General features: G+C 37.4%; 1 protein-coding gene across 5 annotated transcripts in view; it reads left to right on the plus strand.

Annotated features, from left to right (window-relative positions):
• Positions 1-19,807, plus strand: part of RAPGEF2 (Rap guanine nucleotide exchange factor 2) — a 205,849-nt gene that overhangs the window by 155,050 nt on the left and 30,992 nt on the right. For 3 of the 5 annotated variants that reach the window (XM_032224677.1, XM_032224680.1, XM_032224679.1), the window contains 3 exons: positions 2,221-2,780; positions 4,700-5,008; positions 5,955-7,915. In XM_032224677.1, coding sequence (XP_032080568.1) covers positions 2,221-2,780; positions 4,700-5,008; positions 5,955-5,980 — 895 coding nt within the window. In that variant the 3' untranslated portion in view covers positions 5,981-7,915. Of the gene's footprint in view, positions 1-2,220; positions 2,781-4,699; positions 5,009-5,954; positions 7,916-19,807 lie in introns of those variants that run through there. The other 2 variants (XM_032224681.1, XM_032224678.1) reach the window with 2 other exon arrangements.

The raw sequence follows: 19,807 nt of genomic DNA on the forward strand, positions 1-19,807 counted from the left end.
TTCCAGGACTTCAACATACTGCTTGGAATTCATGATTCCCTGCACGATTTTTATCCGACCAATACCAGAAGCAGCGATACAGCCCCAGATCATCACGTGCAATGGACGCTTCACAGATTCAGGCAGTACGGCCTAAATTCTTCAGCTGGAAATCTTCTGACATACTTATTGCACTGATTCCCAGTCAAGTAGAAATTACTTTTGTCACTGAAGATGATATTGGCTCACTGTTCGTTGGTCCACTTGGCATACTTCTTGGCCCAAGCACGTTGACGAGAGCGGTGAGCGTCTATAAGCAAAAGTTTACTTCGAGCCGTGCAGCCTTTGAGCCCTCTGGCAAGCGGTCTGTAACGCACGCTTGTGCACACTTTTACACCACATGTTTCACCCCAAATTCTTGTAATCTGAGGTGAGGTGAGCTTCCTGTCAGCCATCAAAATGCGTTGCAGAGCCCGATCTTGCTGTTTTGTCGACTTTCTTGGTCTTCCAGAGCAGAGCCTGTCATCAACTGAACCAGTTATTTGGTATTTTTCAACCACTCTGCTCACTGTGGTGCAATGGCATTTCACACTCAAGGCTATTTCTGTACAGGAGTAACCCTCTTCATGAAGGACAATGATATGATGCTTCTGCTCAGTACTGGTGAAAGCAAAGGCCTTCATCCTTGCCCACAGCCAGAGCTAAATTAAATTTCTCAATGCTTTTCATGCATATTTATAGTCAGAGCATATGACAACATTGATTGGCTCATAGATTTAGCCTCTGTGCATTTTGATTGGTCAGCCAAAGCTCGCTGCTGATTGGCTACTTTCGATCCTAACATTCTCGAAAATTCAAGTTGTGTTTGTTTTAGCACATAAACTCACTCAAAAAGACTGGTTATATTAATAAAAATTATGCATCTCAATCCGACTACAGAAATTTTCATCAAAGTACTAATTTTGTGTGTTTTTTATGAGTGAAAAGTTGATTAAACATGTAAATAGAGCTTAAAACTGAAAGCGTGCAGGACTTTTTCACACAGTTGTGGTTCAATATCTAAAAGATCTTTCAAAGCAGATCAGAATATAAATATAACTAGATCCTTTAGGCAATGGTTGAAGAAGCTTTTCCTTTTCCTAGGGTCATAAAACCTGAAAATTGTGTGTGTGTGTGTGTCTGTCTATCAATGAATCTATTTATCCATGTATCACCATACTATGTATGTTGTAAGACTGATATGTTATTTTACTAGATTTGAATATTTTCTTATTTATTTCATTTATATTCTTATTCTCTGGAAAAAAAAATAAGATGAAAACCCAAACTTGTCTTACTTGAAATAGCATTGATTCTGATAGATTTAGTTGCAAGTATTTGAACATTACTGTACAAATAGTCTTCAACTTATGACCACAATTGAGCCCAAAGTTTCCCTTGCTAATCAAGGCAATTGTTCAGTGAATATTGCCCTATTTTATGGCCATTTTTGCCAGGGTGGTTAACTGAATCAGTTCAATTATTAAGTGAACCATGCATTCCTTAAGTAAACCTGACTTCTCCCGTTGACTTTGCTTGTCGGAAGCCAACTGGCAAGATTACAAACAGTGATCACAAGATCTTTGGACAGTACAACAGTCATAAATACATGTCAGTTGCCAAGTGCCCAAATTTTGATCATGTGACCCTGGGGATGCTGCAATGGCTGTAAATGTACAAAACTATCCGAAAAGTCATAATTTCAGTACTGTTATAACTCCGTTCACTAAATGAATAGTTTTAAGTTGAGGACTACCTGTATCTGTAATGATTAAAATGCTTTGTATAATTGCAGAATATAAGAAAGAGAAATAATTTTTTAATGTATTCAGGGGATCGTCCCTATGGAACGATCTCCCCATGGAGATCCGGACCCTTACTACTCTTCCAGCCTTCCGCAAAGCCATTAAGACCTGGCTGTTCTGGCAGGCCTGGGGCTATTGATTTATCCAGCCCCATTCTAAGCTATATGAATGTTGTGCAATTTTAATGTCTGTTCTTTTTAATTTTTATATGTCCCCCCTCCCCGTTTTTATCTGTAAGCCGCCCTGAGTCTCTCGAGAGTGGGCGGCATACAAATCCTAATAAATCAAAATCGAAATCAAAACAAAAAGTATAAAATTTGTCTTCTACCGGTCACTATTGGTTACATCATTGGGTTATGTTATAGTGACTAATTATTTCATTGCTGTGCACTTTTAGCTCCTATGCAGCCCTGTCAGAAAACAGAGGGTTCTATGCTGCAGCAACCATGCTTTCTTCTCCAAGTACGGAGGAACTATCACAGGACCAGGGAGATCGGGCATCACTTGATGCAGCAGATAGTGGCCGAGGCAGTTGGACTTCTTGCTCAAGTGGTTCCCATGACAACATACAGACAATACAACATCAGCGAAGTTGGGAAACTCTGCCTTTTGGACATGTTCATTTCGATAATTCAGGCGATGTGACAGGACTGTGGGCCTCAGGCAGTCACATGGACCCATTGATGTTCTCCGATCAAGGCACAAAGTATGGCAGGCAGAGTCAAGGTAGGGAGGGCCTTGATCAAGCACAGTCCAGAGCAAGCTGGGCATCCTCCACAGGATACTGGGGAGAGGACTCTGAAGGTGATACAGGTACCATAAAACGGAGGGGTGGGAAAGATGTATCAATTGAAGCTGAATCCAGTAGCATAACATCTATAACAACAGAGGATTCAAAGCCGGTTCCTATGCCAGCTCATATAGCTATGCCAACAAGTAATACAAAGGGTCTTATTGGTAAGTTTAATTTTGTTTTTCACAAAATATCCTACAAATTTATTATGAATTTATTTTATAGATATTTTTCTTTAGGCTTTTTAAAAATATAGCCAGAGGTTATAACCTTTGTCTCGTATTTTCTTTTTTTTCCATGAAATCATTTGCACTGTGAAAAATAATGCTTTCTGTTGCAGATACTGCTTTTGTCATTGTCATCATAATCATCATGTTACTAAAGCCAAATTATAAAGTTCATTTGCACAAAACAATACGCACTTATAAAGACTGTGTGTGTAAATATTAAGAGTTATGGAAAAGATGAATTTCCTAAGCACAGTTGCTGCTTCCCACCCGATCTACTCTAGCCTATAGCTTCTACCTAAGTCCACTTTCAGCATCATCCAAAGTTGTTGTAGTGACCCAATTAAATCAAATTAGTTGAGAACAGTAAGCATTCCTCTCATTCCGAGTAGACTGATAATTTCACTTGACTGTGTGGACATATAATTAAACCAACTCAGCTTTTGGCTGACTGGGATATTTGGAATTTGGAAACCATGTTGATGTTCTCATAAAATGACTGGGGGGGGGAATAGGGGGCTTTCTCTTTAACAAAATATCAAGTTAAGCACCACAATGTTTCCTTGTAAATTTTGTCCTTTTTCTGACAATTGAGCTGACTTGCAAATGGATCGGTTTATTGCCCAAGAAAGGTTATGGTCTTAGAAACATAAATGATGCTAGAATCCTTTGCAATGTGCCAGCTCTCCCCCCCCCCCCCCCCCGGACACACACACACACACACACATACACAAACAATTTTTTTATGTTAAAAAAAGTACAGTGAGTGGGGAATCTGGAATGTGCCAAAGTAGAACATACAATGAGGTTCAATAATTACAATGCCTTCTTTGCTAACTTTGTCCGAATTTATTGATTTTTCATTTCTCCCGCCTCACAAAAGGACTTAAGTTGTCTTTTAGCTTATCCAGATACCAATTCAATTTGCATTCTATGACAGTTCAAATACTTATTACTTCTACTTTGTGCATCTTGAAGAAAAAAAACACCACTTCAAATGTTTAGTGAATTGAAAAACAAACAAAAACAATGATTTTATGGAAGAGTACTTCAAATTATATACTTCATTTGTTTTAATATTAACTATTTTACTGCTTTTATTGAATTATGCTGAAAAAATTAGGCCAAACATGAATCTTGTTATAAGGAGGAAAATATATAAACATTTAAAAACATTTACTTTGCAAATTGGTTTAGTATTATTTGCCTTTTGCTAAACAATTAAACTAATGATATAATACACTTTATTACATAGAAGCCTTGTAGCTATATTTTTATAGTACTAAAGTCGTAAGACATCTTTCCAGATGTCACCATTTCTTTGGGAATTACCCTTATGAATGCTTTCTAAAATGCTTTTAAATCTCCACTTCTGGTCAATTGCTTTTCTGTCTTCTCTGTAGATTTCTTAAAATGTTTTTATTTGTGTTTTATAAATAAGATATATATACATTAAAATAATGTCTAAACTGTGTAGATAGATACACTTGCAAAATTAAGCCAAATTAAACACTTGTGTATGATATTTACGTCATAGAAAAGTTTTAAGCCCATGATCGGCTCCCCATGAGAATCAATAAAATTGAAAACATAACTGCCTTTTGACTGGCTTATGTAATAAAGTTCATATAAACATATCACATTTTGAAAATCATAAAAAGGTTAGGGAATTAGAGGAGATGGTTCAAATACACAAAAGACTGTGACAGTGGATTGTTTTAAAGCTTCTTTGTTATGATGGATGTGATGATTTGCAAGACATTGCACATAACCTAATACAGAGTCAATATCAGTATGTATTATGAATTACACAAATATTTTAAAATGATTTCTAATAGTGTATTATTTTACTGCAGCTCGAAAAGAGGGTCGCTATCGTGAACCACCACCAACCCCTCCGGGTTATGTAGGAATACCTATTGATTTTGCAGAAGGAATTTCTCATCCAGCCCGAAAACCTCCAGATTACAACGTAGCACTTCAGAGGTCTAGGATGGTGGCACGGTCTAATGAAGCTCCTGGGACTTCAGCTTCACCTTCACAGCAGCAATCACAGGGTCATTCCTCTATCAGGCCTGTTAACAAACCTCAGTGGCATAAACCAAACGAGTCAGACCCACATCTTGCTCATTATCAGTCTCAAGGGTTTTCCACAGAGGAGGATGGTAAACATCTTATCACATTTTGAAAATCATAAAAGGATAATATTGCAAAGGGCATTAGAAGGGATCTACAAAAAAAAATGACTCAGGCTCTGACATTAAAATTTCTCAAATTGTTGCCTGAATATGTTTATGAAGGAAAAGATCATAGGACTATTAACTGTTTGGCAAATATGCTAGGATTCTTCCAAGCCTTTCTGAAAGGCTGAAAGCTCATACCACATGTTGATAATTGTTTAAATGTGGTGTATAGCTTTTTTGTTGAAAAAGAGCTTCTCTGAACAGATGTTGAAGACATTTTTCAATACACTGTTTTCTATACCAAGATATTTAAAGCAAAGTTGAAGAAATTGTGGCCCTCTTGGTTTTGCTCCACGATACTAGCTGGGTATGGTCAAATTCCAGTAAAATCCCTGATGCCAGTTATAAAGATATACATCAATTGTAATATATAATTCAGGATTATAATTAAATTGAACCAAATTTAAGAATACCAAATATATGCCAGTGTGGTGTAGCAGTTAAAGTCTCTGGGCTGGAAATCAAGAAGCTCTGAGTTCTATCCTGCCTTAGACATGAGGCCAGCAGGAAAAGTTTGAGCCAGTCACTGTTTTAGCACTAGGAAGAAGGCAATGGCAAATCACTTCTGAAAACTATTGCTAAGAAAAACACATTTATTCACTAGAAGACAAGACTGACCAAAAGAGTATGTGACAAATATATAACTTTAAAAACTTCTGACGAGAATGTCAAATTGCCTGTCAAGTTAAATTAATTGATAGGTTAAAATTAACATGTAGTATCTTAGTGAAGAGGAAATAAAGAAAACATAGTCCCACAAAATTCAATGTTTAAGGAAGATAAGTATGAACACAGAATATATACACAAGAGGTATTAAGTTTTAAGTATATCTATCTTTATTTTCCTCCTGTCATGTTGTGTTTGCAGAAGATGAGCAAGTCTCTGCCGTCTAAGAATTGGAGCTTTCGGGATTACAAGTAAGCCAACTTTAAGGAGAGCACAAGATGACATCCCTAATATAGGAGCCTTGGAACATTAATTAAAGGATGGTGGACCTGTGCCTCCTTCCCTGCCTTAAAGCAGCATGGGCTTCTTCTCCCCTTCTTCCCCCTACCCTTCTCCCCTTGCATGTGAAATACTGTGAAGAAATTGCCCTGGCACTTTTCAAACTGTGTTGCTTGAAATGCGCAGTGCAGCATTCTCTCAGCTATCACTGTCGCTGTCTACCACATCACACAGTATCATTCCAAATTCCAAGATCAACTCATAACTCTTGGCTGCACTCTCCCATGCCTGGAAGCATTTTAAATTCTTTTTCCTATCTTAATCATGATCCTAGCACTTCACTTGATTGTGATGAAGAGATCAACTAGTGGACAAATGCATTTGGCCTTTATTAAGAAAGAAATGTATTGAAATCCTTCAAGTACACAGTGCTTGTTTCTTGTTTACAATGCCTTTGTTGCTACTCTATATATATATATATTGTATTTGGAGAGGGATAAAAGGTTATACCTGCATTAACTACAGTATTATTTAGTATTATTTAAGAAAGTTTGCTAGCCTAGACTACTTTTTTTTTTGTTTAAAGCGATGATGTGGTTAGCTAAAAATGGCACGGTTTATAGGAAGGATTCAGCCTTTCAAGCTTCGTTTTTAGTGTTCCACTCAAAGCACAGTTGATTAATTTCAGAATTGCTGGTTTTGTTGCTTTGCATCTCTAATGATGTGGTTCTATCTTGCAAATAATCTGTGAAGAAAGTTAGTGTCCTTTTCCTGTGCCTTAAGGAATACAGGATGGTGAAGAAAAATATTTGTCCTCAATTGTCAAATGGCAATATCATCTTTTGCTGAAAATAGTTACATGATTTTTTCCATCCTCCTCCTTTTACTAAGTAATGGGCTTTTGTCAGACAGAAATAATCAGGGTAAATGTATTAAGGAAATTCAGCACACACCGCAACCAGTGCCAACCCTTAATACTAATCTCAAATTGTGTTGCTAATGGCTTGGCATTAAAAAAATAGTGAACCTTTTGAAGAAAGTAGGTGTTGCTCAGCAAGCTTTTGCAGTGAACAATTATTCACGATTGTCTTTTACAGAACATTGCATATATAGAGGAGGCAAGTGGGTATCAATCGCCTGCTTACAGCTGCTATGAACCTTTTAGTGTTGGAAATGAAACTACACCCCCTTTCTATTTTCTGTTGTTATTTTTGGTTTTGCACAGACTCCAGAAAAGTGAAGGCTGCCAATCTGAGTAGTACTCAAATGTGAGGAACTGCTGTTCTTGGATTTTTTTTTTCATTAAATTCAGCTGATCATATTGATCAGTAGATAAAAGTAAATAGTATCAACTTATAAAGATCAATTTACAGTGGTTTTTCACTGTATTGAACAATGTCAGTGCTTTATTTAATCTCTTTCTCCTATAATCATAGCTTTTCTCTATTTGCTTATATATCACATTGTCAATTATGCATTTGTAATTTTACATGTAATATGCATTTGCCAGTTTCATTATATAGGCTATGGACCTCATGTGCATATAGCAAAACAGAACAAACCTAGCTGTCTCACAAGTTGCACAAATGTTATATAGGAATTAAGTAATTGTAGACCATAGGACTGCTAATCTCAGTTCACTCTGTGATGTCAAGTGCAGAATGTATGACTTACTGGTGATTTCCTCATACTTTTGATACTACTTGTACCTGTATGTCTTTTAGAAAGACATTGGTGGAGTCTGTATCCCTTTTGTATTTTTAATACAATAATTGTACATATTGGTTATATATTTTTGTTGAAAATGGTAGAAATGTACTATGTTTATGCTTCTATCCAGTTTGTATGAAGCTGGAATATAAATAAATATAATGTTAATGATGTCTGATTTGTTTTGTGCTGATTTGCTTGGAAGAGGGCCGGTTATGTGCAATATTCATATATGTGGGAGAGAACCATACATATAATTTTAGTTGCATAAATTATTTGAGGAACTTTTAAGACATAAATCAAGATCCAGAAGTAGTAATATTATGGTAAAATCATGCACGCATTTTCATCCAAAATATACAGCAAGATATAAAATATGATAACTAATTTTAAGTTGGTTGATCAGTTCCCGTCTCAACCAATGGATCAATGCTCTGTTCATCTGAAAAAGGAAGAGCAGGTCTTCCACTTGCAGGAAGAATACCAGGAAGAAAATATATATATATATTAACCCAATTTATTTTATGAAATATTTTATGCACAAGCTAAATTGCAAACTATTATAGAAATTTATTTTATATTATGAGACTAGATTCTATGAAATAATTATGAAGAGTTAAGAATTTTAGAAGATTACCTTTAAACATACAACCTGTTTTATTGATAGCATAATCTGCATCTTATTCCTGTCTCTGTTCCCTGAAATCAAGGTCTGGATTTATTAGGCTTGATGATCTGTGGGTAGTCCTGTACTGGATAAACGTAAACAGTGATGAAGTATATCCTTGTTTTATAACAAAGCAATTTGAAATAAATTTAGCTCTAGTAATAAATAGTCATGAAACTTTTTTTTAGTTTTTTTTTTAATTTTTGAAACACATTTAACATATTGAATATAACAAAAAACAAATCTCTCTGCAATATGCTATAAAAATCACTTTCTGGTAATATGCTACATTATTTTCTCTATTGTGAAATGTTAGACGTGGATAATTTCATTTTGGTAAAGGTGACTGGATACACACAGCAATATTATATAAGAGATGGACAGAGATGAAAGTTACAGAACAAATGATGCTGTAATTGTTGAATAATACGTTGAGTATGAGGTGATTACATTTCCGTTTTTTACAAATATGCTTGAAAGTGTTAAAACATTTCACACAGTATATCTGTACTTGAGAGACCGCCTGCTGCCAATTACCTCCCACAGACCCATTAGATCTCACAGGGTTGGCCTCCTCCGGGTGCCATCTACCAGCCAATGCCACCTGGCTATTACCCGGGGGAGGGCCTTCTCTGTGGCAGCTCCGGCCCTCCGGAATAAACTCCCCGCAGGGATTCGGACCCTCACCTCTCTCCAGGCCTTCCGAAAAGCCGTCAAAACCTGGATTTGCCGGCAGGCCTGGGGGTGATGAGTTCCCTCCCCTCTCGACATGTATGGTTGTGCGACTGTTGTTTACTTTTATTATTTGTATTTTGTTTTTTATGTTCCCCTTTTTCCCCCTTGAATTGTTCGCCGCCCTGAGTCCTCCCGGAGAAGGGCGGCATACAAATAATAAAATTCTATTCTATTCTATTCTATTCTGTGGAGATTCTCAGTCATCCAGGCCATGGTTGTTCAGGAGGCAGCTTTTTCAGGAGGCAGCTGGATTTTGTTTTTCCCACAAAGTCCTAAAAGTAAAATCCAATTGCCTTTTGGAAAATCACCTTTGGGTTTCACACAGTATTCAAGTATAAATCTCCAACATTAAACTTGGTATCTTATTCAGATAATAGTGTAATTTTAAGTAAATAAATGGTGTTTCTATATGTACTGTACTTATCCAAGAGAACACCCAGAATTTATGATCATCTTTAAAAACAAGACAAATCAAGGGAAAACACATTTCTTCAGAAACGGTCAAAATTTAAAGTTGGACACCAAAGACAAGTCCATCCTTTGTCAAGTCCAGTTGGCGAGGTAATGTTACAAGGCACCCATGCTTTCCTAGTTGCTGAAATGACCCTTCATGTGAACAGGACTAAGCTCTCTGGTCTTTCTGTTTAGAAAGTGATAATCTACAATGGGGCAGAGTGAGTACAGAGACACTGCAACAGTCAAAAGAGCAAGGATCAAGTCATAAATCCTTTTTTTAGCAAAAACTATAACTTTGAACAATTGCTGAACAAGCAGTCAGTAAATGAGGACTATCTCTATAGGTAACATCTACCCATTTTTAAAAGTAAGAAAAGTGTGATCCATGAATTGCTTGAGATCCAAATTCGTTTTTTCTCCCTTTTGAGCATTTTTATAACTGCAGTCTTGAGGGTATATCTCTCAACCTAATTCTAAAAATATTTTGACATTAATATTTTCTTGATATGTGAGAAAGTAAAGAGAAAACCAAGTTTCAATATAAGAGTGATGTTTTTTAAAAAGTATAACATTTCTTTAGTCTATACTTTTCACAGCATTCACCTTTAGCCTTATCCAACACTTGCTTGCAATAACGATTATTTCTATAGAGAGTATGTTCATGCCAATTATTTGTACAACTTTTTTTGGCATCCCAGAATTTTATTTTCTCTGAGATAATGCAAAATATTACATTCTGAGACCTGCTTCTTTACTAAAAGATAAAGACAGCTGTATGTGTTTTGTGGAAAGTATTTTATAAGTAGTTTTAATAGGAAATGGCCAAAGCCACCCTGTAACAACTGTTCAATTTCAAAATGATTTCAATATTTTGCAGATGGCTCAGATCCAATCCAGAACATCTTACATTACAGAAAGTTGGTACCTATCAATGAAAATGATAGGTAGTTCAGCCAAGTGTTCTAATTACTGTAAGGCAACTTTACGAGTTTCTGTTAAGTCTTAAAAAAAAGTTACCTTTCATCATTTTTGTTCCTCTGCTGTAGCATTCCATATATCTATATTTGACAATGCCGCAAATACCTTTCTGATACCAATGGATTCTTTTTCATTAGCTTCCCAAAATAAGAAATATTAGAAATATGGTGAAAAAAGGTTCATTAAAATAATCTTTAACTTTACTTTTTAAAATGTAGAAGACCAAACTTGTCAACAATTGATGCAAAACTCTAGAACTTCTCCCTGTATTAATTCTCTTTAATCTCCTTCTCCAGGTATTTCAAAATCAATCACTTTGCTTAAAAGGAGAAAATTATCTATGTTGGCAAAGCTGTCCATGCTGTTCAAAGATGGGCAGTCCAAAGTGAAATTATTCAAAGAATTCTATATAGCACTGTAGAGTGTCTTCAATATAATAATCCGTTTCTTTTTGCCATCCTGACTTTTGCGCAAATTTGTCTTGTGTACCAATTTGTGTCCATTCCTAAACTGGGAGGCTTTGCTCATGGAAACTTATACCTCAGTCACTTCCTGTGTGGATTCCGGTTCACCAACAAAACCGCGAAGCCCTTATCCGCGCTGACATAAGCGCGGAGGGCAAATCCGCGCCGTCTGAAGCGCTAAGGAAAAAGGCGACCCTACCGCGATGACATAACCGTGGAGGGCAAATCCGCGCCTTCCAAAGCACTCAGCACCCTAACCCTAAACCTAACCCTAAACCTAACCCTAAACCTAACCCTAACCTAACCCTAAACCTAACCCTAAACCAAACCCCTAAACCTAATCCTAACCCTTACCTTAATTTAAATCGGCTTTCTGCCGCCGCGCTGTTTTAAAGCGCCCTTCTGTGGCCGCGCTGTTGTTGCCACGGTGATGACGTCGCGGTGATGACGTCGCGGCTTTAGCGACGCGGTTTTGTCACCGCTATTTTGACGAGCGCGGTTTTGTCAGGCCATGTGCATTCCAATACTCTACATGGAACTGCCCTTTTAAAATACTTGGAAACTGCAGCTGGTCCTGAATGCACAGATGTGGACAGGTTTTGGGCATTTCTCATACCCATAAAGCACCACTTTCCCACAGCTGCACTGGGTCCCATTAAGCGTTTAGCTGTGGTTCCAGCTGCTGGTTATCATATACAAAGTGTTCCTAGATACTGTGGGAATCAAAGTAATATGGAAAAATAGTTGGAAAATGGGAGTTAACTTGCCCTCATTGAGCTTATATGTGATTGTAAAAGTAGCTTTTGAATGGCCTTAATAGCTGAGAAGACATTTAATGTACCTTAGTCACATAATTTCTACCACAGGTAGTCTCAATGTAGTACTACTGACTTTAAATAATTTGTTGGATTACTTTAATGCTTTATACCTAAATACTAAGGCATTTCTCTTTTAAGGTAAGCAAAATTGTACTGTACACAGAAAAGAAATAGTAAGCCAAGGAAATTCAAGACATGAGATGAGAAATAGAAAAGGAAATATAGCTAAAACTACAATATGTCAGTGCTATTCACTAGTTGCTCCATATCTTTCTAACTTTAAATATTATGCTTGCTTCTGTGCTTTCATTATGTTCATATACCACTTCATACATTATCATTTTTCTGTATTTCAGGATCTTTTCAATCCATTCCTTAATGAATTTCTCAGCCATCTTTTCACTGTCAGCCCATTTGTTCTTTGTGTGTGTGTTTGGATATATATATGTCTGTCTAGCTATTTATCCATTCATCTAATCTGCATTGTTGCTGCATGATCAAATTCCCTCATTGTGTTTCTTTAATACCTGTTGCTGATTTTGTATTCAGTCCACATTACTTCATCACCTGTTCATATTTACCAATCTCTTTCATTACATATTTTGTGGTATCCCCATTAGTGTTATATTCCACTATTTTTTCCTTATATAACCAACATTTAATTCCTTATAACAAATTGGACAGAAAGAACTTCTATGCATAGCTGTTTTCCTTTATTTTTGCAAATTTTTATCCCTCACACACTATCTTTTCTTCATGCATTCTCCCATCTTTAAAAAACATGCTCATCTTTAGAAAACATGTGCTCTTTTCAGCTCTTTTCATTCTTAATATATAAATTGCAACTCCATTGTCCACGTCAATCACAACTAACTTCATCTTTGATACCAACATCTCCAGATCCCATGTGCTACATCATCTAGTGCTAACATCCACAAAAACAGATTCAAATGCTTAGCCAATAACACAGCATAAATGCGCATACATTCATTAGCCTTACCAACATATTTTTAGTATCACCAAACTATTACTTATTTTGTTGGGAAAATAATATATTAAAAGTTTTTCATTGGAACACATCCTATTGCTTCAATGATTCTAGGTTCATTCAGTTACTTTTATTTTTTTTCCCCAAGTTCATTTTTTAAACCTAGTATTAGAGTAGCAATAGCAATAGCAGTTAGACTTATATACCACTTCATAGGGCTTTCAGCCCTCTCTAAGCGGTTTACAGAGTCCGCATATCGCCCCCACAGTCTGGGTCCTCATTTCACCCATCTCGGAAGGATGGAAGGCTGAGTCAACCTTGAGCTGGTGAGATTAGAACCGCTGAACTGCAGAAAACAGTCAGCTGAAGTGGCCTGCAGTACTGCACCCTAACCACTGCGCCACCTCGGCTCTAGGTAAATAGTTACCATCTCTCATACTCTGATCTGTTCCCAAAAATACTGTGTTCCATATTCAGAGCCTTTTACCCTTCCAGTCACTCATTATAAATAATTGGATAGATATATTTAAAAAATGTTTTTCTAAAATGATTTTCGCCAATCAACCATTGTTTTTATTCATTCTTAATTTTCTGAATGATCCATGGAAGTTTTCCATTCTCTCTTATCCATTCATTTATACGAGCCCTGTATGAATGCACAGCACACAGAATGGAACTAATTGAGTGACCACCTCTTTTCAGTTTCATCCGACTATCCTCCCCAGGCTCCGTCCCCTGGGGAGCTACATTTGACAAGCTATAAGTGCCAGGCCTTTTCTGCTATGGCTTCTGCACTGGAATATTTTCTTCTCTGAAGTGAGGTCATCTTTGTCACATTTGAACTTCGAAAGGTCCCTTATGACTGGGTTATGCCAGCAGACCTGGAGACTCCAGGCTACAGGTGAGCTAGTGAAGCGATTCAGCTATTTTTTAAAATCCATTTATCTGTTATTCTTTGTTTTAGTCTGGTTTTTATACATCTTCGTGTATTTTGTTAACTTTTATTTACCTTTTTTTTTGCTGTCCCGAGTTGCTATTTTCTAAGATGGGCTGCTATACAAATTGGTTTAATAAATCAATACATTTATATCATGTGGAAGGCTATTTCCCTCCTAAATTGCATTAATTGTAGTAATTCAGAATATTTTCCATAATTTGTTCTTCTGCTATCACTTATTAAGCATTATATTGTCCAGTCGTGTCCGACTCTAGAGGTGGCACTCATCTCCAGCCAGCATTGTCTGAAGACACTTTGATGATCGTGTGGCCAGCATGGTATATGCCAGGGTGCACAGAACACTGTTACCTTCCCACCAAAGTGGCCCCTATTTATTTACTGTCATTTGCATGCTTTTGAACTGCTAGGTGAATAGAAGCTGGGGCAAGTAATTGACACTCACCAATTGGGTGCTTGGGTCTGTCAGTTTCCCAGCTGACAAGCTCACCTTAACTGCTCAGCCATACAGCCCTCTTATATTATACATTATTCAAGAAGAACAAGCAGCTATTACCAACCTATGGATTTCTACTTTCATATCCATCTCAACAATCTAGAGAAAACTACTTATCATTCTGAGATGGCACCTTAACCCTTTCTTTTTCACTTAATATCACACATGTTACATATTATAGGTATCAAGCACCTTCAACAAGTGCAGTTGAAGGTGATTGGTACAAAATGACAAATTACTGAGTCTCTCTCCCTCCCTCCCTCCCTCCCTCCCTCTCTCTCTCTCTCTCCCTCTCTTTCCCTCTCCCTCCCCCTCCCCCCTCTCTCTCTCCCTCCCTCCCCCCCTCTCTCTCATGTGTGTGTGTGTGTGTGTCCTGTTCAATCAGGCTAGACAGAGAAGGTTCTTCTCTGAATCACACTTATCTATTAATGCATCCTGCTGCAAACGCCATTAACTATTTTTCTCCTTTTAAACCCATGCCATATTTTTTCTTGCTTGCTTCAAGCCATTCTGGAAACTCAAAGCTTATACCTATTTCTACTTAAGTGGTGCAAATAAAACAAAATGGGTTGATGAATGGTGTGTGTGTGTGTGGATAGAGAGATGGAGATAGATTGCTCCTTGGGTCTAAGTGCTATATGTATCATTTCTAAAATGAACAAATGCACACCTGTGCACCTAAATATTTATCATGGAAATGTTGAACGGTCTCCATGGCAATCAGCCTTTGGTAGCAATGACGTAGAGTATGGCATAAGCCACAGGGACGTTGTTTTCTAAAATGTGCAAATCTTAATCTCCTGTGAGATACTAGATGCATTTCACACTCACACATTCTCTCTCTCTCTCTCTCTCTCCCTCCCTCCCTCCCTCCCTCCCCCCCAACAGAGGTACTGTAAATTACATGCTGAAATGTGTTTTTATAATCTAGTCAGATGGAGCATTGAATCTTATTCTGTGTTGCATGTGTTTGTTGCTGCAGGTAAATAGGCCTAAATAGCAATAAAATAACTACTGTATTTCAACTCTATTTACCTTGTGAGAAATTGTGAATACTGGCATCGTAGCAGAGTAATAGCAAGTAGAATTGTAATCACTCTGAATATTAATACTGGATTGTTTGCCTAATAAAAGGTTAGTTCCCCCCCCCCCCCAAAAAAAAACCTTTAGGTTTCATGTTTATGTGAATTGGCCCATATGCAGATTCCATGTTCAGATTATTTTAGCCAGAGCAGTTATTGTTGAATTGTAGTTCCATTCAGCCTGGTTATTGATCTGTGCTGTGGAATTATGGAAGTTATAGTTCAACATCTGGAAGAGTTAGGCTTAGGGAAGAGCAATCTAAATAACAGAGAAATCCATGTTCAAATTTCCTCAAGCCACAAAGTTTATATAATGTATTTAATTTACAGAGGTGGAGGTGAGGGAGGAATATGCAGGAAGAAGTGCTACAAACAGTACTTTCAGGTCTTTGGAGGAAGGATAATATAATATCTAGTATCAACATCTGTTCTTTTTAAGGATTTTGTAAATTTCTAGTTTATGTTGTGTGCTTAGTATCATAAAATATATTTTCTCTAAACTTATCTCAATTTATAGCCCTGCAACTCTATATTTAAAATCACTTTTTTTAATTTAATGATTAATGTTTTTGTATTGCCATCTGTCTATACAGATTTTTATGCTATTTTTCAAATGGGTATGTTTGTGTCAAATTATTAACTAGTATATAATTCTAAAACTTTAAAATTAAGCACTTTCATTAGGGCTTGATCAAAGTTAATTTAATTGGTGGCAGGTGTGTGTATACTGACTACCATTTAAAATCAGTTTGAATGTGTTGGTCAATTTTGAACATAGCCACATAACTACTTGTGTGTTCACTTATACAGCCACATAATTCTAGTTTCTTGTTGTTATTCTCCCCTCTCCAAAATATTGCAGTTTGTTTTTCAATTGAATGGTATCACTTTTTATGTTACATTAAAGGTAAAAAAAATATGATTTATTTTGGTCTCATTTGTTTATATTTCAAAAAACCTGGCATTTTAACGGGGGTATGTAGACATTTTATATCCACTCTATGTACTGAACATGATTCGTATGTACACCATTAACTGTTCCGAGAGCCGAGGTGGCGCAGTGGTTAGGGTGCAGTACTGCAGGCCACTTCAGCTGACTGTTATCTGCAGTTCAGCGGTTCTAATCTCACCGGCTCAAGGTTGACTCAGCCTTCCATCCTTCCGAGGTGGGTGAAATGAGGACCCGGATTGTTGTTGGGGGCGATATGCTGACTCTGTAAACCGCTTAGAGAGGGCTGAAAAGCCCTATGAAGCGGTATATAAGTCTAACTGCTATTGCTATTGTTCGAAATATCCTGTTTCCATTAAGCTTTAGGAAAACCAATAGTGTCATATAATATTCTGCAGAGAAGGAAGTCAGGATCCTTTTCTTACCCACTACTAGTACAGAATACTATCGTAATATATACTAATGTCACTTCGCCTCTTCCCTTGACTAAAGAGAACAATGAAAGAAAAGTTAGCATCATGATCATTCTTTTCTTATTTAAACTATTCAACAAAAATATAAGCTGACATATTTTTCCTATTTCAGATTTCACAGAGCTTTAAGCAAACCTGAAATATCTGAAATATTTAACAAAGGAGACCTCTTGTGTGTATTCTCAAGTACTACAATTTTAAAGTAAGGTTTCTATGCTGAATTTGGTATGAAATTTACTTAAAGCCTAAAAAAAGGCAATTTCCTATTCTGTACAGCTGCCATTACTTTAAATTAAAATTATTTCTCCTTCTCGGTGTTACTTAAATAAGTTGCATTGCAAACTAGTGATATTATACTCCATATGTTGATTTTTTTTAAAGTATGCAATTTATTTATTTCAGCTCAACTCTGATATTGATGATTGAGCTATTAGTTTTGTCCAAGGGCCACAGATATTACCATTCCATGTCTTGGTTTTCTTCTTAGATGGGTTAGATAGTTGCACCAAATACCCATTTATTAAACCCTGGATGAACAACTTTCTATAGAAGAGGAGCATATTTGTTTTTTTGCGAGTTACCAAGGGCCATATTAAAAAGAAATTGGCGTGACCAGCACATAAAATAGATTGGATTTATTTTAAGTTAAATTTTATGATTTTTACTCCCTTGAAATAAAACATTACAACTTAGAAAAAAGAACAATTTGAGACATTTTAAGGCTGCTTGTAGCCCTGAGGCTATATATCATACATTCCTGGCATATGGCTTTGGTTGATTTCTTTTCAGTTAAGTGACTTTTATATCCATATGTAGTGATGATTCTTAGTATAGTATTGCTATATTATCTGAATTGTATGTTTTTACATTTTTACAAATCTTTATAGTAGAAACAGGATGTGGCATTTGTGACTGGTTTGAAGTTTTCCTTCTGCTTTGCAAAATGAATTCTACCCACAGCATAATTTATTGTTAATTTTTACAGAGGAAATACAATAAAAATAAAAAATACCCAAAGCAGAAAGATACTGCCGTTATTGTAGAGTAAAAAAAACCTTTGCGTACATTACATCTATTAATCATTATAAATAATAATATACAATTATGTTATAATTATATAATATTTAATTTATATTGAATTATAATTAAATATAAATTATAAGGTGCATTATCATTATAATTGTGCATTATAATTATTCATATTTCTATTGATAATTGTAACAATTATAACATAAAAGAAGAAAAAAATGAAAAATAAAACTTGTAACGATAATATGATTTCTACCAAGTCAGCCATTAATTCACTTAATTTAGCATTGCACACTGTTTTTCCAGTAGTTCTGGCTCATGGCTCTTATCTAGAATACCTACCTTCATCTGTGTTAAAGTAGATTTTAAAAATCCTGTCCTTTTCTCCTGCTATCTCAGACCAGCTCAGTAGTTTTTTGACTTGAAGGAGGCAATGCTGACTCAACATCTCTTTTAGTGCTCACCTAGTGTTCCTTTTGGGAGTGGTAAAAAGCAGGCTGCATAATAAATTTGGTTCATATTCTCTTTCATTTCCTTGCATGACCATCCTAGGAAGTATCTGGGATTATTAACTAATGAGGCTCTTTGATAATTTCCCCCCACCTGTTCAGTGCCTCTTGCAACAAAAGAAGTCCATGCTGACAGACATTTGTTGAATCTAACCAGAGCAAATGTTTTGGGGTGCAATCCCCAAATCTTTCTCTTTTGATCTTTCCTTTTCAACAGTTTACCTGGTTTCCTATTTTTACATAGATTCTATTCTATTCTATTTATTAAATTTATAGGCCGCCCAATCCCGAAGGACTCTGGGCGGCTTACAGAAATAAAATTTTAAGAAAAAGGTAAAAAGACAAACAGAAGAGAACAGATTAAAAGAAACACACCATGCACCCAGTCTAAGGGGGCTGGACCTCGGTCAAGAGGTCAACAACCCCAGGCCTGTTGGAATAGCCAGGTTTTAATCGCTTTTTGGAAGGCCATGAGAGTGGGTAGGGTCCGGATCTCTGGGGGTAGCTCATTCCATAGGGCCGGAGCGGCAACAGAAAAGGCCGTCCTCTGAGGTACCACCAGCCAACATTGTCTAGCTGATGGCACCTGGAGAAGGCCCACCCTATGTGATCTTATCGGTCTCATAGGTATCCGGGTCCTGAGCCGTGTAGGGCTTTAAAGGTAATAACCAGCACCTTGAATTGTGCTCGGAGACCAATGGGGAGCCAGTGCAGCTCGCGGAGAATAGGTGCAGTGTGGGTGTACCTTGGTACACCCAATATCGCTTGCGCGGCTGCATTCTGGACTAATTATAGTCTCCGAACACTTTTCAGGGGCAGCCCCATGTAGAGCGCATTACAGTAATCCAGTCTTGAGGTGATGAGGGTGTGAGTGACTGTTTGCAGTGCTCCCCGGTCCAAATAGGGCTGCAACTGGTGCACCAGGCGAACCTGGGCAAAGTCCCCCCTGGTCACAGCTGACAGGTGATGCTCTAACATCAGCTGCGGATGCAGGAGGACCCCCAAGTTGCGGACCCTCTCTGAGGGGAGTAAATTTTCTCCTCCCAGACTTAGGGACGGACTAGCTGGGCTGTCCTTAGGGGGGAACATCCACAGCCACTTGGTCTTGTCAGGATTGAGTGCGAGTTTGTTCACTCCCATCCAGACCCTAACAGCTTCCAGGCACTGGCACATCACTTCCACCGCTATGCTGAGTTGGCACGGGGCGGACAGATACAACTGAGTGTCGTCCGCGTACTGATGGTATTTAATCCCGTGCCGGCGAATGATCTCACCGAGTGGCTTCATGTAGATATTAAATAGGAGGGGGGACAAGACCGACCCCTACGGCACCCCATAATTAAGGGGCCTGGGGGTCAACCTCTGCCCTCCAACCAACACCGACTCCGACCTGTCAGAGAGGTAAGAGGAGAACCACCGTAGAACGGTGCCTCCCACTCCCACCTCTTCCAGCCGTCGCAGAAGGA

This window comes from Thamnophis elegans, chromosome 9, assembly GCF_009769535.1.
Source record: "Thamnophis elegans isolate rThaEle1 chromosome 9, rThaEle1.pri, whole genome shotgun sequence".
Classification (NCBI taxonomy): Eukaryota; Metazoa; Chordata; class Lepidosauria; order Squamata; family Colubridae; genus Thamnophis; species Thamnophis elegans.